This window comes from Entelurus aequoreus, linkage group LG19 (genome assembly GCF_033978785.1).
Source record: "Entelurus aequoreus isolate RoL-2023_Sb linkage group LG19, RoL_Eaeq_v1.1, whole genome shotgun sequence".
In the NCBI taxonomy this organism is placed as follows: domain Eukaryota; kingdom Metazoa; phylum Chordata; class Actinopteri; order Syngnathiformes; family Syngnathidae; genus Entelurus; species Entelurus aequoreus.
This window is the reverse complement of record NC_084749.1, coordinates 23,708,333-23,730,640: the sequence shown is the minus strand read 5'-3', so window position 1 is coordinate 23,730,640 and position 22,308 is coordinate 23,708,333. Positions and strand designations below refer to the sequence as shown.

Genomic DNA, 22,308 nt, shown 5'->3' with positions numbered 1-22,308 from the left:
AGCAAAAATAAGAAAAACCTTAATCGAAAAAATCCTGTAGAAAAAAGTAATTAATTTTCTCTTCTACAAAATGTAAACAAAGTGATTGTTTGTCACTCAATGGTGGTATGGCTACTGCCCTAGAGTATTGGCCAATACATTATTGATCAGACACGATATCGGCAGGAATTTATTTATTTATTTTGCAATACCACTTGATGGCGGCCATGTTTTCCAACCAATCTTGCTCAAATTTGGCAAACATGTGCTTGTCAGTCACCTTAAAGTGTATCCCAAATTTCATGGAAATTGAATGCCACATCGTAAAGTTACAGTCAAGGGCGTCCCCCTTCCAATACTCATATCAGAGCCTACCATATACAAAGCCGTCGTACACTGCCAGAGCAAATTTTAAATATAGTATTATGAAAAACAAAACAAAAAGGAAAACATTTCTGCCCCCAGCAGGCTTAGGAGTGGCTCTCAGGGGAAAGGGAGATTTTTTTTTGTATTGGCTGTGCAGGTCGAGTAGAAGGTGTGGCTACTGCAGGCTCCAAAAAAACGAGCCTCCCAGAGCTTGGGTGCAGTCTGCTCCTGGGAACATGAGCTGACAGCTGGCAGCAAAGGAAGTGACCTGCATGGCCTCTGGTCCTGTCGTTTCCCAGTGTATCGTCCCAAGGCCTCGACCGGCTCACCAGAATGAGTCAGTACGATTCCCAGAACACACTGACTCAAAAAGGCGACCTGACCGCCGGCGGGTCCATCCGCTACTCCCGGAGCGAGTTCGTGCACGGAGGTGGTAATGGATACCACTCCATGGAGAGATACAACACCTTTTCCAAGTCTTCAGTCGGAGGACTGCCGTTAGACTCAGGAAGAATGGAAGGTGCAATTAAAGGCGGACTGAGGTATGTTTGAATAACTTATACTTTTAGCCATCTATAATGGGCCACCGAGTGTTAAATGCCGCTGAAAAAAAAGCATGTAACAATGTTTCTTTGGTCAAAACTTTGCATAGGTTATGTTTTACAGACCATCTCCGAGCTGCTTTCTGACTGTCTCTTCAGGATGCGCGTTTTAGGGGCGGTCTTATTTACATGCCTCCACTTTGACTGCGTCTTCTGCCAGTCATCCATGTTGTAATTGTTAGTGCTTCCAAGTCTACTGACAGATATAAATTAATTACTGCATAACTATACGCTACTTTGTATTAGAAATGATAACAATGGAGGATGCATGTGCATGTACGAGCCAGTCCGCCCCACAACAAGAGGATAGAGAAAAGGAAGGAACTTATCGACTACAGCGACTGTAATGGCGGACTCATGCAAAGCTCTTCGAGTAAAACTTTTCAATATATGGAGATATCAGCTAATGTCTGCAATTTAAAATATTTTACAAATTGGGTGAATTCCAAACGGCTCGTTTGGAGGAAGTATAAAAGAAGGGAAGATTGTTTGATTTCAAATTTTCGGGACTTATGCAAATTCCAAATACACAAAAACAGGTACCAATAGGTAAGAAAAGTTTGTTTTGCATAACCAGAACACATGTAACACAAATGTCCCCTTTCAAATTCTTATCTCATTCTATGGACATGTAAACAGGTATAAAATAGACTTAGACTTAGACTTAGACTTAGACTTAGACAAACTGTATTGATCCACAAGGGAAATTGTTCCACACAGTAGCTCAGTTACAAAGGTTGGAAAGGGTAAGGATGGAACGGATGATGCACACAATGGCACAAAAATAGGGCACAGAGTGAATTTTACAAAAGTGAAGTACTTTCAGACACACACAGTTCCAAAGGAATCCCATATTGAAAGTACAATTTTGATTCAAACCATATCTTCCCCATATAAATATGCAAATTGAAAAGCATTGCCATTGTTGTTATATGGATGCAAACTGTGCATTTCTTTCCTCTAATGTGCTGACATGATTTGTTTTCCTTCACTGACTTCAGTGACTAATACCTCATTTGTTGAAGCTAAAATGATTAGTGGAAACACTACTGTAGTTTGACAACCTGACACTTTTCTCTCTTGGGTTGAAAATTATGTTAGACTATTGATTTTGTATCAACAACACATACAGGAACTTTATATCGAGTTTATTAGGCAGGATTTTTTTTTTGCCACTTTGCCACAGGCTCTAAATATTAAAGTATTAGACATACGTTTTAGGACTAACATGATTATTAACCCCAGCACTGAAGGGCGGTTGCGTTGATGCTGAGATAATTGCTCAATGTCAACAAACACATGTCACCATAATCAAAAGTATATCGCCAAAAGTTACATTTTTGGGGTATTGTGGAAAACCAGAGGAGAAAATTCAAACCACAGGCTAAAGTAGAAACCATATGTACATTCTGAGACCAATGTGCATAGTTTATGAATAATTTCATAAAAATCAAAGAGTAATGCAACAAACTTGGCCTACCTTGATAACTAACACTTAGTTAAACTGTCAAGTATCATTTTTCTACCTCTAAAGCCCTTTGAAAAAGCTGCATTTACACTTACACAGTAGTATAGATATCTACATTGTAATAGTACAGTAAGAATTAACATCCCCCTTTACTTTGATACCAAGTTCATCCATGTAAGTCTTGTAGATGCAGAAAAAAAAACTACATTGAGTTTATTTAAAAATGGTCAATCCATATTGATGAACATTTAACATATAATTACAGTATTTTCCGGACCATAGGGCGCACCGGATTATAAGGCGCACTGCCGATGAATGGTCTATTTTTAAAAATCTTTTTTCATATATTAGGCGCACCGGATTATAGGGCGCATTAAAGGAGTCTTTTTTTTTCTTTCTAAATGTAAAACACTTCTTTGTGGTCTACATAACATGTAATGGTGGTTATTTGGTCAAAATGTTGCATGGATTATGTTTTACAGATCATCTTCAAGCCGCTTTCTGACAGTCGCGTCAGGATGCGCCGTTTTGTGGGCGGTCTTATTTACACGGCTCACCTTCGGCAGCGTCTTTTCTCCGTCATCTTTATTGTAGCGATGTAGCGTGCAAGGGCGGGAGTGGAAGAAGTGTCAAAAGATGGAGCTAACTGTTTTAATGACATTCAGACTTTACATAAATCAACAACGGAGCACCATCTCCTCATCCGGAAACAACAACACCGGAAATGTGTCCCGTGAAAAACTGTCCGACCGGAACTCTAATAACTAAAGTTCCTTGGGTGAATAATGTAAACTCACTACACCGGTATGTTTTAGCGCTTTCATGGCAAGTTTACTGACAGATATAAATAAGAACTTTAGACTACTTTATATTAGAAATGGCAACAGCAGAGGATGAATTTTCCATAACAAGAAGATAGAGAAAAAGAAGATGCTTATTGACTGGACGCGCGCAATTTTTCAGGACTTATACAGATCCCAAATACAGATCAGCAGGTACCAGAAGGTAAGAAAAGTTGCTTTTGCATAATATTGCAAAACAAAACGCCAGATAATATGTCTTACCGTATACACACACCATAATAATGCTTGTATATTTAATGCGCCGACAATCCTTCAAGTGGTGTGGCTTCATAGCTTACCAAAGTCGTACGAAAACATTTTGATAGATTTTTGAGCGCCGTGTGTAATGTTCTATATTTTCAATGGAACATTGAAAATGTTGGTGTTGTTTACTTGAGTCATATTGCCATCATATTACAGTCTACACCTATCTCTTATGTGTGACTACCATCTACTGGTCACACTTATCATTACACCATTTACCAAATAAAATAGCTTCCGAGGTCGGTAAGCTCAACCAAACGTATTCCTTACATTACGCGCACTGTTGAGTTTTGAGGAAAAAAAAGGATTTTAGGTGCGCCTTAGAGTCCGGAAAATATGGTATGTGAGATTATAGCCAATTCATTTTGAATATATCGTTTAAGCAAACTCCTGAATGTTAGATTAATGGGATACCAGAACACAGATCTGTTGCACAACACTTATATGTACACTACTACCGTAATTTCCGGACTATAAGCCGCACCTGACTATAAGCCGCACCAGCTAAATTTAGGGGAAAATACAGATTGCTCCATATATAAGCCGCACCCGACTATAAGCCGCAGGGTTTTGATGTGTAATTACCGTAGTATATAGGGGTTCCTGCTGCCACGGAGGGGATTGTCGGGACAGAGATGACTGTTTGGGAACGCAAAGCGTCCCATTTATTAACAATAAATCTTTCAATCATTCAATCAAACTTTCACATCTTTGACATGGCGAACAGCATTCATGCAGAGTACAAATAATACAACGGTGCAAAGTAATACAAAGTGCTCGCCTGTACGTTATCAAAATAACCAGCCTACCGGTATATGAAAAGTCAGTCTTTAATCATTGTGTCATCGTCTTCCTCCTGCGTACTAAAACCACCGAAATCCTCTTCGTCGGTGTCGGAGAAGAACAGGACGTAAAAAGGCCGCACCCTTGTATAAGCCGCAGGGACCAGAACGAGGGGGAAAAGTAGCGGCTTATAGTCCGGAAATTACGGTAATTAAAACACATTGACCTGCCACAATATTATGACTACTTTTGCAATATATTGAGAGTCAATGAAATACTGTAGTTGTATTAAAACTGTCAGTGTCAGATGAATTTAACTATCCGGAATGTGGGTGTATTTTGCAGTGTTGTTCTGTGCACCAACGCAATATTATTACATATCATGAGTGAGCAGCTTTATGTTTGTAAAAAATAGTTTTGATACAGCTACTGAGTTGGATCTAATTAAAAATGTTCAAGTTTATTAATATAGTATCTGTGTATTATTAATTCCTTCAATGATCAATGTATCTGCATTTTGTTCTGCTCTCCACAGTGGCATCAATGATATCCACCAAAGAACAGCGTCCCTTCAAGCCCAGTGCCAGGAGGACTTAAGGAGAGCTGAAATTGCTCTACAGTCTGTGAGTCAATATTGATTCTTGTCTCTCTTTGACTCTCTTCTCAAGCAGTACACAAAAAGGGTAGTGTTCAAAGCAGTTGTTTTGTTTTTTTTTTACAAAAAAGGCTATTGACACAAAAAGAAAGGTTTCTTGTAATATGAGTAAGCACTGGCAGCGGCAGTTTGTAATACTAGTCAGGCTGAAAAGGACATAATGTCGCCTAGTATATTATGTGAAGAAACAGCGGCACCAATTGGTGTAGTTTAATACTACAACAGGGGAATAAACATATTTTTCACGTTTTGCTCACTTTTGTGTAGTATATATATATATATATATATATATATATATATATATATATATATATATATATATATATATATATATATATATATATATATATATATATATATATATATATATATATATATATATATATATATATATATATATATATATATATAGTATATATACTGTAGCTTTAAACAGTCTATTATAAAAGTTTAAGTTAAAGTACCAATGATTGTCACACACACACTAGGTGTGGCGAAATTATTCTCTGTATTTGACCCATCACCCTTGATCATCCTCTGGGAGGTGAGGGGAGCACTGAGCAGCAGAGGTGGCCGCGCCCGGGAATATTTTTTTTTGGTGATTTAACCCCCAATTCCAACTCTTGATGCTGAGTGCCAAGCAGGGAGGTAATGGATCCCATTTTTATAGTCTCTGGTATGACTCGGTTTGAACTCACAACCTACCGATCTCAGGGCAGACACTCTAGTCTAACTACTAGGATTGCTTTGTTTGTTTGTCCCCATGTGTGACTGTGTGGTTATTGTTTTATTTTGACATAGTGAATTAACACATCAAACTTTTTTGCAATGTTTTTTGTATTGAATTGGTGTTATTATCCACTTTAATATCCAATGGATATAATATGAAGACAAATCAAGGGAAGCCAATGGAAATAGTCTATAGGCCTTTTGAAGGCATGACGTCCTTCCAAGAGTTAACAAAGGGCAGGGCAGCAAGTGATTAGCACGTACGTTTGGCTTACAGCCTTATTTAATCTTAAAGGGGAGCTTCACTTTGGGGAATTTTGCCCATCGCTCATAGTCCTTATGTAAGACAAGAACACATTAGTTTTTCTTTTTTAATGCATTCTAAATAGTAAATAAATTAGAACAAAAGTCTGTTTACAATGGAGCCTATGGTTGTCGCTCTATTCTGCCTGTAAAACCCTTGAAAACATTCTAACAACTGCATTAAGGTTTTCTAAACATGCTGTAAATATATATGTAATGTAATAACAGGCACATTTATAATAACATTTGATATATACATATTTTTCTCATTTTAAGCATAGACGAGGCATTAATTTCAAAAACACATCACAACGTCATTGATTACTACTCACTGCAGACTTCAAGAGAGCCAATGAACATAATAAAGCATCACTTACTATACAATGTCTGCTGTCATTAGATGCCGACTGAAATAATCTTGTTATAGTCCCGTTTAAATAAATAATGACTCTTAATCCTCGTGAAGAAAAGGAGAGTGGAACCAAATGTCTTTTTGTATCGTTCTCGTCATTTCCGGGCCTAAATTGGCTTTCAAAGTGTACCAACTTGTCGGACTATGTCCTCATCCTTCTACTATCCAGGTGAGAGGTATGATTTATGGTCCAAAATAAACTTTCACAAGCAACGAGGCAAGGAAGCAGCTCACTAGTCGATTTTGACAATATTTTTACACAAGCTCGTGTTCACAGCGCCGCTATAAATAGTTAATCTGCGTTAACGCTTAATAACGCTTACAATAACCTAATACTTAGTTAATATTTAAGTCACGAAATGTAAATGGAGTATTGTTGATGGTTTTTGGATGGTTATTAATTGGATTTTATGGGCTGAATAGAGGACCTCCCATTGGCTCCATTGTAAGCAGACTTTTATTTACAAAAAAATAAATACAGCCGTTGTCATGTCTTTCATAATGATTGTGAACGATAGGCAAAATTCCAAAAAAAAGTGCAGTTTTCCTTAAAGGACTACACACCTACAGCCACTCTGTTTACTCGGGATGCTCTGTTTGTCTTTCACAGTCCAAAAGACATACATTCAATTAATTGGATACTCAAAATTGTGTGAATGGTTTTTTGCTTATGTGTCCTGTGATCCCATGGGAATTTAGCCCATTCTTAACCCTGAACTGGATAAACGATTGAAAATAAATAAAGGGGGATTGTTTCTCGCCAATACTGTCATGAAATATGTGTTAATGTATTTCAGGGTGATTCTACAGCTGATGCAGAGCGCTACATGTTGAGGGCCAAAGGCACTATTGATCATCTAAAGAACTATGCCATGGACCTGAGACAGATGGGACAGCCGAATGACAATGTTGTCAAAAGGTAGCCTTTAATTTTCATTCTTTATAATTTAGTTTGTTGTTTGTGAAACATGTTTATATTCATATATGTTCGAACAAATTAAGTATATTAATTGCCAGTAAGTTTGGTATTGTAAGAAAAACCTTGCAATTGTAGAACAAGTTGTATTGACACTGAAACCAGTATTGGTATTAGAATAAGTTGACTGTAAAACACAGACATAAAAACAAACTAACACAATATTTTTGGAGATCTTGTTTGTATTATATATTTCTCAATGCCAAGCTTCAGATTTTTTTTACACTCTTATTTTTTTCTTTTTAAGTGTCATAGGTTTTTATTTGATACTGATAAAACAAAAATACACAACATAATCTGTTGGAAGCTAAAATATCAATAATTTCTATATTGCTAAAAAAACATGAGTTAATAATACAACAAATGTACAATTAATCCACAAAAAAACTAAACTGCTAATCATTAATTACTATACTTGAGTCTGATTTAGGTGGTCATTGCTCTCTTAGTTCTGAATAAAGGTGACCTATACCTGCAACCTAAGGGCAATGGGCTGTAGTGTAGAGTGTATGAGTCGTGTCAGTGGCTAATTGCATATCTTCAGATCTGACTCTTCTGTTGTAGATGTGTGAGAGTGGTTCCTGTTCCTGTCGAATAATTTTACTGCTATGCTTTAAGATCTTATTGAGTGTGTTCCGGTGAATGGTGCTGAGTGACCCATACCAGGCTGTTATATTGAATGGCATAACTGTAGAAGACACGCGCAATTTGTCAGGATTTACGTAGATCCCAAATACAGATGAGCAGGTACCAGAAGGTAAGAAAAGTTGCTTTTGCATAATATTGCGAAACAAAATGCCAGATAATATGTCCTACCTTATACACACACCATAATAATACTTGTATGTTTAATGCGCCGACAATCCTTCAAGCGGTGCGGCTTCATAGCTTACCAAAGTCGTATGAAAACATTTTGATAGATTTTTGAGCGCCGTGTGTAAGTTCTATATTTTCAATGGAACATTTAAAATGTTGGTGTTGTTTACTTGAGACCCATCATAGTGCAGGCTACACCGTTCTCAAACAATTGCAATAAAAACTATTCTGATTCTGACTTAGCTCTTATGTTTGACTGCCATCTACTGCCCACACTTATCATTACACCAGATTTTAAGTGCGCCTTATAGTCCGGAAAATACGGTACACACCTAGTCCCACTCATTAAAATTATGTTCAAAGTGGCATCTATATTATCTATAGTTGAAACTCTTCTGAAAACCAGGAATCAATCAATCAATGTTTACTTATATAGCCCTAAATCACGAGTGTCTCAAAGGGCTGCACAAGCCACAATGACATCCTCGGCTCAGATCCCACATCAGGGCAAGAAAAAAACTCAACCCAATGGGATGACAATGAGAAACCTTTGAGGGGACCGCAGATGTGGGGACCCCCACCCCTAGGCGACCGGTGCAAGGAAGTGGAAGCGAGTTCTCGCTCTACAGGCTGCATGTAAAAACTGTGCCAGTAAGTGGAAACTGGAAAAAACATAACGTTGAAAATAAAAAAATGCATACTACCTAAAAAAAAACAAATGTGAAGATTGGTATTAAAAATCATATATACAAAAATCCACATAAAATATTGTGTTGGTTTTTTTTTTATATCTGTTTTATTTTTTAAATGTACTATTTTACAATACAGATACTTGTTTCAATGTAAAGGCATCTTTTTCTACAATGCCAAGTTTGTTTTTATACCAAAAATTACTGGCCAGACACACCACATGTGTCCCAAAGTTGAACTAAGGATTCCGATTTTGATTAAGTAAGATGTAAGGATGATACTAGACTTTTCCAGGGAGATGATGCATGTGTTGTCTGTCTCTCCATCCCAATCCATTTTGACTACTATTAAGTTGGGAGGTTTGTAACGACCAGTTGAAAGGGGTCCACTTGGCCATGACTGGCTCCATGCAGAGGAGGAGGAGGAGTGCTAAAGGAGGCTCTGGTTCATGGGAAGAACCGGGTCGCAGCTTTCACGATGCAGTGGCCTGGATTACGCAGCAAAAGGTAAGTCACTGAGAGAGAGTGATAGAAATATGTCTTGGTTCGGCAGGTCACAGGGTTTTGTAAAAGTGACCGATTAAGTTTTGCAAACATGTATGATCATACAATGACTTGTTTTCTCAGCATCTGATTGGAACTGCTTCCTGGGGAGAGGATCCTGAAGGTATAGAGAAGCATTTAATCAGTCACCAGAGGTTTCACAACTCCATCCAGAACAGCCCTGAAGTGGAACGAGCCAGGAATGACCTGGTGGGTTAAAACATCTTATCGCATTATCGTTACTACATGAAACCTTGCTTATGAGAAATGTATTGGGGTGATCAACAACACGATTATTGATCACTTTTAGTGTCATTCAAAATTCCTTACATGATCAATCATCATTTTGCAACGAGTTTGGATTCCAAAAAAACAAACAAAAACAAAAAAGTTTTTGTAAAAATGTTTGTAAAATTTTGCCTATCGTTTACAATTATTATTTGAGACATGACTATAATGTTTTTTTTTTAATGCATTCTAAATATTAAATACGTGCGATCAAAAGTCAGCTCACACGGAGCCGTTCAATTCTGCATATACAACCCTTAAAAAAACATCCAAACACCTACATTGGGGGTTTATATACATGAAGTAAGTATATATGTAATGTAGTTATGAGCATATTTATAATAACATATATTATTTACGTATTTTGATAATTTTAAGCATAATAATTTAAAAAACGCATCACAACGTTTGCCTTTTTTCCCCATCACTGATTATTACTCACTGCATAGTAGGGATGTCCGATAATATCGGCCTGCCGATATTATCGGCCGATAAATGCGTTAAAATGTAATATCGGGAATTATCGGTATCGGTTTTTTTATTATCTGTATCGTTTTTTTTGTTGTTGTTTTTTGTTTTTTTTTTGTTTTTTTTTATTAAATCAACATAAAAAACACATGATACACTTACAATTAGTGCACCAACTCAAAAAACCTCCCTCCCCCCATTTCTTTCTGTTATCAATATTCTGGTTCCTACATTATATATCAATATATATCAATACAGTCTACAAGGGATACAGTCTGTAAGCACACATGATTGTGCGTGCTGCTGGTCCACTAATAGTACTAACCTTTAACAGATAATTTTACTCATTTTCTTTAATTACTAGTTTCTATGTAACTGTTTTTATATTGTTTTACTTTCTTTTTTATTCAAGAAAATGTTTTTAATTTAGTTATCTTATTTTATTATTATTTTTAAAAAGTACCTTATCTTCACCATACATGGTTGTCCAAATTAGGCATAATAATGTGTTAATTCCACGACTGCATATATCGGTTGATATCGGTATCGGTAATTAAAGAGTTGGACAATATCGGAATATCGGATATCGGCAAAAAGCCATTATCGGACATCCCTACTGCAGACTTCATGAGAGCCAACAAACATAATAAAACATCACTTACTGTATAAAGTCTGCTGTCAGTAGGATGCCGACTGCTGGGATATTCATATATTCCCATTTAGATGAAGAATGTCTCAATATCCTCGAGGTGTGGTGGGGCATCAAGCGTCTTTCGTGTCGTTTTCGCCAGTTCTGGGTCCCTAAATGGCTGTCAAAGTGTACCAACTTGTCAGATTACATCCTCAGCTATCTACTTTCCAGGTGAGAGGCATGATTTATGATCTACAATAAACTTACAGGGAGCAGGGAAGCGAAGAAGCAGCAGACCACTCTATGATGGGTCTGCTGCTTAGGGACACACGTCGCCGCTATAAATAGTTTGTCTGTGTTACCACGTATAATATCAATATCACTAATATTTGGTTAATGTTCAAGTCAAACAATGTAAATTATTTTCAAAAATGGCGCTTTTTGAATGGTTATTTATTGGATTTCATGAGAAAAACAAACAAAAACAAAAAAACACGTTTTTGTAAACACTTCTTAAATGCTCAATTTTTATATCATTCATTAGGTTAAAAAAGGAGACAAGGGGAATCTTCATGCTTTGGAGCAAGAATGGGACAGTCTACAGGTAAAATGAATGCAATTTTTAACAACATAAGTGTACATTTTAGAAAAGTGATGATCTTCTTGCTTCTACCTTTCCAGAAAAAGTCATTCGGTCGGCTGCAGCAGCTGGAAGACCTCCAGCAGATCATTCAGGACATGTCAAAAGAAATTATGTGGGTCAATGACAAGGAGGAAGAGGAGCTCATATTTGATTGGGGGGAAAAGAATATTGACCAATACATCCCCAAGAAGCAAGAGAGCTATTCAGTTAGTATACTTACATCATATTATGTTGCTGTGTTGTTAAATATTCAATGTCACATATATGCTGTACATAATTCATCGATATTCTGTTCTCGGTAAAGCTTGGACTGTGCTTCTGCGTTGTCACACCTCAGACACTGTCTTGATATTTTTATAGCTCTCTGTCTGGGTTTTAGCATGTGATGTGCAGTTCCCTGCCAAAAAGCAAGGGGCAGTTGTTTTTTTTTCCAGCAAGTCAACTCACTGAACAACCACAGCTCCTGTTGACTTACAGTATTAGTTTTATAGCTTACTTTGTGGCCAGCGAGCAACAACAATTAAAGAGAAATGGGAAGTGTATTTAAGCTGCAACTCAACTTACTGGGCTGGGTATTTTGTTATCGATATTATGCTTTGTGAATTGATATTGCAAACTTTAAAAGATATCGATCATAATACAGAAAAAGGAAAATTTTACCTTACCCTATATTTGGAGGGTGTGGAGCTGCTATAACACACGCTGGCACTTCACCTCAAAGGCATAATTGTAGTTATTAGTGTGGCTTGAATGGATACAGCCTTTTCAAATTTAAAGTGTTATCTTTTTTTCATGGGTTTCAATAGCTTACACAAATGTTTCAGGATTTTCACACAGCCAAAAAGGGCATGGTGGCAAAGTCTGTCCCATTCTTAACCTATAAAGGCTTAGTTGGCCACATGCGTGGACAGCACCTTTTAGCTCTTATTTCCAAAATTGTGTACACTACTGGATTGGGGTCTTATGGCCCTTATGTGGACACTTATACTGCTATCTGGTGGTGTCAGAAGAGTACAACATACAATGGAATTTGGAAAAAAAAAGGGTAAAAATAAGAATTAGCATGTCACTAAACATGAAGTACACGTTTGTTACTTATGGACTAAGTACATCATATAAAAAGATGATCCTTAGTTTTTGTTCTAATTAGGGTCCAATAAACCCAATTAGCAAAGAGAGAAAAAAAAAGCATGTAAACAGCTTGGGCCTTAAGAGGTTAATGAGCCTGCCTTCATTTATGATATAATTTTGATGCGTTTACACAGATACGTTTTTTCCCTTCATCCTAAACTTTCAAACTGTTTCTATTTTAAATGAAAACTTTACATTTAAAAGTGATTACTAGCAAGGTGGGTGATTGCCCTAATCTGAATATATTGTTTAATTGTGAACCACACAGATTACCAAACATATGTTTACCTGATAAATACATTCTTAGTAAATAAGTTATTGGTAGTGGAACTTCTTGTAAATGTTGAAAGAGTAGGGCAGACCAGGGCAAATTAGGCCCGGGGGCATGCGGCCCGTGAAGATTTTCAATCTGGCCTGCCGGACATTCCCAAATAATTTTTTTAGATCTTTAAGATGGAAACTGTAGCTGCCATTATGATGTGCAGTGATGTTTTCAAATGAACTTAAGTCTTGAACTATACAAAGTATTTCAATGGTTGTAATCTGCGCTTTTGCATGATATACTAGTTACTATGGTAATCTAAATCACAGCAAATATTGCAGTTTTTTCTAATGCTTCTTCAGCTCTATCAGAGGAATACATTCATAAAACCAAGCAGTGTGGGTGGGGAGCGTTTCCAGAGTGTTTCCAGAGCGGCCAGCCTAAAATGCGGGTGTCAGGGACACAGTTCTAAAGCTTAGTGATATATCATATATATCAGATTGTAGGTGTTTTTTTGTTTTTTTTTACCTTGGCGTTCATATTTCACTGTGTTTGTTGCGTTTCGCTTGATTGTAAAATATTTCGATCGAGAGGGCGTGTGACGTTCATATGTTGGCAATATTCAGTGTTTTATCGTTCATATTGTAAATCACACATTCTTTATTTTCATGTACATTCTGGGTGTCTCATTCAGTAAAAAAATTTTAAGGCGGTCTGTCAGAACGTTTTTAGCACTCAATCAGACATTATTGTGAGGTTTTGTATTAGTGTTTCCAAAAATAGATCCCCAGACACATTTTTTTCTCTAAATCTGGCCCCCCGAGTCAAAATAATTGCCCAGGCCTGGATTAGGGGCTAATGTATTTGCATTAATTTTTGGCAGCTGCAATCAGTCATGCAGTTCTTCAACTCTACTCTTAACTTCTTTGTAAACAACAGAAACTGATGAGCGCCCTGGAGGAGAAAGAGAAGCACTTGAATAAACTGAAAGTCAGGGTGGATACCCTCCTGAAGAACAACCACCCAGCTTCAGACAAGATAGAGGTTTGTGCTGTGTGATGAATTGGCGCGACATACTGCATCACCTGCTTGCTCTTTACATCTGTGTTACCAGTGTTCATTTTTTTAGATCATATTTTTTTTAACACCCTCCGTATTATGACTTCTTCCATTGGCATTTTGCTCTCAAGGCCTATAGGGACACACTGCAGACTCAGTGGAGTTGGCTCCTTCAAATTACCAAGTGTATGGATGTGCACCTGAAGGAGAATGCAGCATACAACCAGGTAACTTGACAAATCCATACCTTTTAAATCTTAAACACAAGGATAACAATACATTGGCAAGCATCAGTGGTTAAGCTACTGCTTCATGATAATTGACTGAAACTGATCTCATATCAGGGGGTTTATTTTCGGAGTTTGCATGTGGTCCCCGTGCTTGCATGGTATTTTTCCCGCCGATACTCCAACGTCATCCCACTGTTCATTGTGTATATTGGATTATGGATGGACTCAATGAACTGTAAAAGGTGGTCATTGTGGTAATTTTTCTTATAATCAATACAGTACCCCAACTTGCAAGTGACAGAGTGCTTAACTCAAAACTCTTGCATCGCAATCTCCCCTTGAAATTAATTGAAATATTTTTCAATGGGAACTGTTTTGCAGTTCCTAATGTTTTCCCATATTGTTCCCAGTATTGCAAATATTGCAGGTTTTTCTAATGCTTCTTCAGCTCTATCAGAGGAATACATTCATACAATCTTTTGAGTGTTTCTGTTTTATCTTTAGATTTCATTTGATCAACCAAATACAAGGTTTCTTATAGACAGTATATTTTCTTGACATACAGTATCACCGACTATTTACAAACTCAGCATTAACGCTGTGCGCCGTGAGGAACAATGAGAAAGTCTGGAGATATTTGTCATCATATTTTTAACAGTGAGAGAGCAGAAAGGGGTAACAAAATTGAATATGAAGCGCCCTGATATTCATTAATTGACGTTTTACATACGGATGGGTGGCCCTCCTCAATACAGACCTAAGTAACCTGTTATGTTTTTTTCAAGTTCTTTAAAGAGGCCAATGAGACATACAGATCCCTCCAGACAGAACAAGAAACCCTCTGTAAGAAATTCAACCGTGACAAGAATACATCACTGGACAACCTGCTGGAGCTACTCATGGAATTGGAGGTACAATGTTCTTGAAGAGCAGACCAGTTAAGACAAACCAATTATGGGTTTAAGTGAACTTAAATATCAGCCTCACAGATAGAAAATCAAAGGTTCTACAAAGGGTTTGAAGTATTTCTGGTCTTGTCACCCCCTTCCGGGCAGAAGGGCAACACGGCTGCGTAGCTGGATCAAAAGAGATGTCGGAGTCGCTTTGCTGAACAAAAAGTTGCATTTATTACAAGCGAGCGTCATTTAAACAGGTCTGCAGTACCCGGAGGAATCTAGGTAAAAAAAAATGAAGGACTCCTAACTTGGAGAAGCCAAACCACCAGTCTTATATTCCTACCTCCTGTCTGTGTGTGTGCGCTGGGTCCGGAGAGCACACCCTGACTATAAAAGGAGATGTTCGTGTGTAAGTGTCTGGAAAACAAATGCTTTAAGTCATAACTTCAAATGTTGGCGTTGAGCTAGACAGGTAGTCTCCTCTCAAGGATATGGTCATCACTTTTGCATTCCGAAGACCCAATTAAACCAAGGGGCCTTATCTTATGATGTGCTCAAACTGTTTACTTAAACTTGGAGGTTTGCTTTCTCCAAGATGAATATGAACATTCACCATATGTAGAACATAATATGAGTTAATTAATTCACTTCAGGTTCGAACAATGTTTGTTTAGGCACCTGTGTGTGGAGTTTGCATGTTTTGCCCATGTTTGTACATGGGGTTTTTCACGGTCCACAGGTGTGAATGGCTCACTTGTGAAGGCCTACTGAAACCCACTACTACCGACCACGCAGTCTGATAGTTTATATATCAATGATGAAATCTTCACATTGCAACACATGCCAATACGGCCGGGTTAACTTATAAAGTGCAATTTTAAATTTCCCGCTAAACTTCCGGTTAAAAACGTCTTTGGATGATGACGTATGCGCGTGACGTAGCCAGTGAAACAGAAGTATCGGTACCCCATTGAAAACAATACAAAATAGCTCTGTTTTCATCTCATAATTCCACAGTATTCTGGACATCTGCGTTGGTGAATCTTTTGCAATTTGTTTAATGAACAATGGAGACTGCAAAGAAGAAAGTTGTAGGTGGGATCGGTGTATTAGCGGCTGGCTGTAGCAACACAACCAGGAGGACTTACTTGGATAGCAGACGCGGTAGCCGACGCTAGCCGCCAACCGCACGGATGATCGGGTGAAGTCCTTCGTCGCGCCGTCCATCGCTAGAACGCAGGTGAGCACGGGTGTTGATGAGCAGATGAGGGCTGGCTAGCGTAGGTGGAGCGCTAATATTTTTATCATAGCTCTGTGAGGTCCGGTTGCTAAGTTAGCTTCAATGGCGTCGTTAGCAACAGCATTGTTAAGCTTTGCCAGGCTGAGAATTATTAACCGTGTAGTTACATGTACATGGCTTAATAGTATTGTTGATCTTCTGTCTATCCTTCCAGTCAGGGATTTATTTATTTTGTTTCTATCTGCATTTGAGCCACATGCTATCACGTTAGCTCAGTAGCTAAAGAGCTTCGCCGATGTATTGTCGTGGAGATAAAAGTCACTGTGAATGTCCATTTCGCGTTCTCGACTCTCATTTTCAAGAGGATATAGTATCCGATGTGGTTTAAAATACAAATCCGTGATCCACAATAGAAAAAGGAGAGAGTGTGGAATCCAATGAGCCAGCTTGTACCTAAGTTACGGTCAGAGCGAAAAAAGATATGTCTTGCACTGCATTCTAGTCCGTCACTCTAACGTTCCTCATCCACGAATCTTTCATCCTCGCTCAAATTAATGGGGTAATCGTCGCTTTCTCGGTCCGAATCGCTCTAGCTGCATTGAAAACAATAGGAAAATATGAGGAGGCGAACAACTGACTACGTCACGCTACTTCCGGTAGGGGCAAGGCTTTTTTTTATCAGAGACCAAAAGTTGCGAACTTTATCATCGTTGTTCTATACTAAATCCTTTCAGCAAAAATATGGCAATATCGCGAAATGATCAAGTATGACACATAGAATGGATCTGCTATCCCTGTTTAAATAAAAACATTTCATTTTAGTAGGCCTTTGTGACCCTAATGAGGACAATCTGTATAGCATTTGAAAATGACAGTCACTTTCAACACTGTATAAGACCTTTTGGGCAAACATAATTTTTTTCTGGTTCGGTGTAAAAATCAGTTTGTTAGGCGATTTTCTATATTAATAAGTTTGAAACAAATCATCAAAATGCATTGTCTTGATTTACAGAGGGAAAGAGAGAAGATAATGGATCACAAAAGGCAAGTTCAACATCTTGTTAACAAGGCCAAGACCATCGTCAGACTGAAGCCCAGAAACCCAGAAGAGAAGAGCAGCACCCCTGTCATTGTCAAAGCCCTTTGTGATTTTAAACAAGACCAGGTCAATCTTTAATAATCTACAGTTTTTAATACAGAATATTCACGTAATGAGTCGTCTATACCAGGGGTGTCCAAAAAGCGGCCCGGGTGTGGTTGGTCCGCCGCATGTTGTCGAAATAATATAAACATTTTTAAAAACTTGTAAAATATAAGAAACCATTGCAAAAAACACTATGTAATGAATACAATTGGGATGCTAATAACTCATAATCATAACACAACGCTGACACAAAGTTTTATGTTAAATATGTATAGCGTCTGTTTTTAGCATTTTTTTTGTCCAAAATATACGATGGCCCTTGCATGTTTTAAATTTTCAGTTGGTGGAAAAAGCTTGGACCCCCTGGTCTATACGTTAAAACAAAAATATTTGTGTAAGTTTTTTCAACATCATACAGCCACTGTGTCTGTTTTCAAATACATCCGTTCTGATTTTTCTCTACAGAAAGTGATCTGTAAAGGTGATGAAGCTATTTTGCAGGGCAACAGTCAGCGCAGCAAATGGGAGGTTACAGGACCCGGGGGCCTAGATATGACTGTACCCTCTGTGTGCCTGATAATCCCTCCTCCTAATCCACTCAGCATTAGTTTGGCCACCAAGTAAGTCACCAACCCTTGCTTTTTAGTCCTTCTCACCCCACAGTTGTACCTCATTTTATAGAAGGACAGTTAGTTTCTTGACCCGGCTCAGAACTCAAAATACTTATATTTCAAATCAACCCTTATTGAAATGAAATTAAGCCAGTGCAGATGAGCCAGTATAGGCGTAATATGATCAAACTTTCTTGTTCTTATTGGATGTTATTTTCTCTGTCTTGTCAACAGAAATGAGCAGTATTTTGAGTCCATCCTTTCTATCTGGAATCAGTTGTACATCAACATAAAGAGTCTCATTGCCTGGCAGTACTGCCTTCTGGATATCGATCACATCAACTCACTCACCATCTCCATGGTAGGTGATCGTGAGTCTCAGAGACCTAAAGCTGCCATCTGTCACTAAACCAAAATTCAAAAATGTTAAACATAAAAATATAACACCACTGGCTAGTAGATATTACCAACGGGTTTAACAAACAGATTATCCCATAAAGTCTTTATTTCTCACAAATACTATGTGTGCTAGCTCAATGCTATTTAACTGGCTGCCGTTCATGCCTGTCATAACCTTAACCAGTTCCAGAGAAGCGATGAACCATAAACCAAGGGAATCAACACCATGTGTCCTATTTAGGGATGGATACAGAATTCATGTAAAATCTAACAGTGCCGTATTTTGATACTTTTGTTGCACGTGACGTTACGTCTGATTGTTAAAAATGTTCCATGACAACAAAGCAAGAAGGAGTACAGTAAGCTCCACTTTTCAAAATGTGTTAGCTCAATACTAATTTGATTGGATTTGCCATAGACATGCGAAACATTAGTATTAGCTATTTTACATACACAATTTCAACACCTCCAAATTTGGTCATCAAAACTACAACTAAGATGTATGTTACAATCAAACAGCTGGTGCGTAATAAATACAATATGTACAATTTAAACACTTTGGGGTTTCAACAAAACAAAAAACTGCCATATTCAACTAATGGGAGAGACTACTACCTGGCTAAGTAAGCACTCTTGTAATTGCAACTGCATGCAAAGTCTACTATAGTATTTCAGTATTACCGTATTTTCTGGACCATAGGGCGCACCGGATTACAAGGCTCACTAGTGCAACAGTGGGAAATGTGTCCCGTGAAAAACCGTCCGACCGGAACTCTCTAATAACTAAAGTTCCGTGGGTGAATTATGGAAACCCACTACACCGGTAGTTTTTAGCGCTTCCATAGTGAGATATAAGTTGGAACTTTACGCTACATTATATTAGAAATGGCAACAGCAGAGGGTGAATGCCCCATAACAAGAAGATAGTGAAAAAGAAGAAGCTTATCGACTACGGTATCGTCACGGACTACAGTGGCGGACGTGCACAAATTTTCAGGACTTAAGCAGATCTCAAATACGCATCAGCAGGTACCAGAAGGTAAGAAAAGTTGGTTTTGCATAATATTGTGAAACAAAACGCCAGATAATATGTCTGCTAATGGGTGCCATTTTGCGGCCCTTATACACACATCACAGTAATATTTGTATCTCTGACTACGGTAGACGTAAGGCGCCGACAATCCATCAAGCGGTGCAGCTTCAAAGTCATACTAAAACATTTTGCCGAGTGCCGTGTGTAAAGTTCTTTATTTTCAATGGAACATTTAAAGTTTTGGTGTTGTTTACTGGCGGCATATTGCAGGTCACACTTATCATTACACCATGTACCAAATAAAATTGCTTCGAGTTCGGTAAGCTCAACCAGAATTATTCCGTACATTAGGCGCACTGTCGATTTTTGAGAAAATGAAAATATTTTAAGTCAACCTTATAGTCCGAAAAATACGGTACGGTACTGTATTACAGTACTGTACTTGCAAATGGGTAGAAAAATGTAAGAAAACAAGATGACTGGACAGCACAGCTCAGTGTTAAATGTTAAATTAAAAACATTATCTTTCTTATTTTTACATTTGTTAAAAAAAAGTACCTGTATCGATTGCCAGGTACCGTCGATTAGTCGATTCAAATGTGAACAGTACCTTTCCCTATTCCTATCCTTCTTAAATTAGAATTGACACACTAATCGCGTATCATTAGGAACAAGAACATGCTTTGACTGAAGACAAAAGTGAGACCCACATACAGGCAACAACTGTGGCCACAATATATGCTTTGTAAAACGTCGGCAGGATAGAGTTTCACTTTCAGTCAGAGCTTAAGAGATCAATGAAACATCATTTAAGTACAAAAGATACATAAATACCGTATTTTTCGGACTATAAGTCGCAGTTTTTTTTCATAGTTTGGCCGGGGGTGCGACTTATACTCAGGAGCGACTTATGTGTGAAATTATTTACACATTACCGTAAAATATCAAATAATATTATATAGCTCATTCACGTAAGAGACTAGACGTATAAGATTTCATGGGATTTAGCGATTAGGAGTGACAGATTGTTTGGTAAACGTATAGTATGTTCTATATGTTATAGTTATTTGAATGACTCTTACCATAATATGTTACGTTAACATACCAGGCACGTTCTCAGTTGGTTATTTATGCGTCATATAACGTACACTTATTCAGCCTGTTGTTCACTATTCTTTATTTATTTTTAAATTGCCTTTCAAATGTCTATTCTTGTTGTTGGGTTTTATCAAATAAATTTCCCCAAAAAATGCGACTTATACTCACTCCAGTGCGACTTATATATGTTTTTTTCCTTCTTATTATGCATTTTCGGCCGGTGCGACTTATACTCTGGAGCGACTTATACTCCAAAAAATACGGTAGTAAAGTGATGTATGTTTCCAGCTACTGTATGTTTGTGTGATGTATGACTGACTTGTGCTGTTGTTCCTTCAAAAGCAATGAAATAACACATACTGTATGTGTTTGTGTTTAGCTGGCCACCATGCATCCAGAGGAATACCGCAATCTTATCAAAAGCCTTGAGACTCATTATGAAGAGTTCAAACTCAGTTGCCAAGGCTCGCAGATGTTTGCTGACAATGACAAGAGGAGCATCGAGAGCCAGTTCAATGGAGCTCAGACCCACTATGAAACTCTAGTGGTGCAGTTACCTACGTACAGTAAGTTAGTACATTAATATAATCTAAATTAAAATTATTGTTAAAATAGGTGGCATTTTTATTTAGGAAAACTTCATATACATTTTGATAAACTGACAGTGTTGAGACAGACATCCCCTACCATGGAGTAAGTGAGTTGATGCGTTTGATATCCACAAGACCTATTTTTAGAGATGCTTATAACAGAGGAATTTAATTTGCACATGATTTTGCATAGGAATTAGAGCAACAGCAATTGTTGCTTATAGGGCCAAACTTTGCATTGTCAGACTTCCAGGATATTTTTAATGCTATTGTGGAAAAAATATTTTTCTGAATTTTCTAATTCAACAAAACAACACAGATTTGTTTCCACATAATTCACCATTTTAGCAATACAAATAATGTAACTCTGGACAGAAATAAATATTGGTACAAAACCCAAAACCAGTGAGGTTGGCACCTTGTGTAATTCGTAAATAAAAACAGAATACAATGATTTGCAAATCCTTTTCAACTTATATTCAATTGAATAGACTGCAAAGACAAGATATTTAATGTTCAAACTGAGAAACTTGTTTGCAAATAATCATTAACTTAGAATTTAATGGCAGCAACACATTGCAAAAAAGTTGGCACATGGTCATTTTTACCACTGTGTTACATGGCCTTTCCTTTTAACAACACTCAGTAAACATTTGGGAACTGAGGAGACCAATTTTTGAAGCTTTTCAGGTGGAATTCTTTCCCATTCTTGCTTGATGTACGGCTTAAGTTGTTCAACAGTCCGGGGTCTCCGTTGTGGTATTTTAGGCTTCATAATGCGCCACACATTTTCAATGGGAGACAGGTCTGGACTACAGGCAGGCCAGTCTAGTACCCGCACTCTTTTACTATGAAGCCACGCTGTTGTAACGCTTGGCATTATCTTGGTGAAATAAGCAGGGGTGTCCATGATAACGTTGCTTGGATGGCAACATACAGTATGTTTCTCCAAAACTTGTATGTACCTTTCAGCATTAATGGTGTCTTCACAGATGTGTAAGTTGCCCATACCATCACAGATGCTGGCTTTTGAACTTTGCGCCTATAACAATACGGATAGTTATTTTCCTCTTTGTTCCAGGAGACACGACGTCCACAGTTTCCAAAAACAATTTGAAATGTGGACTCGTCAGACCACAGAACACTTTTCCACTTTGC

At 37.8% G+C, this 22,308-nt stretch overlaps 1 protein-coding gene across 1 annotated transcript in view; it reads left to right on the top strand.

Annotated features, from left to right (window-relative positions):
* Positions 1-540: 540 nt before the first annotated feature.
* dspb (desmoplakin b) overlaps positions 541-22,308 on the top strand; it is a 44,651-nt gene continuing 22,883 nt past the window's right edge. The window contains exons 1-14 of the mRNA XM_062028137.1: positions 541-887; positions 4,840-4,927; positions 7,201-7,322; positions 9,238-9,391; positions 9,512-9,637; positions 11,359-11,418; positions 11,496-11,663; positions 13,790-13,894; positions 14,041-14,136; positions 14,925-15,050; positions 17,288-17,440; positions 17,885-18,039; positions 18,265-18,391; positions 20,940-21,126. Coding sequence (XP_061884121.1) covers positions 679-887; positions 4,840-4,927; positions 7,201-7,322; positions 9,238-9,391; positions 9,512-9,637; positions 11,359-11,418; positions 11,496-11,663; positions 13,790-13,894; positions 14,041-14,136; positions 14,925-15,050; positions 17,288-17,440; positions 17,885-18,039; positions 18,265-18,391; positions 20,940-21,126 — 1,876 coding nt within the window. The 5' untranslated portion in view covers positions 541-678. The remainder of the gene's footprint in view (positions 888-4,839; positions 4,928-7,200; positions 7,323-9,237; positions 9,392-9,511; positions 9,638-11,358; positions 11,419-11,495; positions 11,664-13,789; positions 13,895-14,040; positions 14,137-14,924; positions 15,051-17,287; positions 17,441-17,884; positions 18,040-18,264; positions 18,392-20,939; positions 21,127-22,308) is intronic.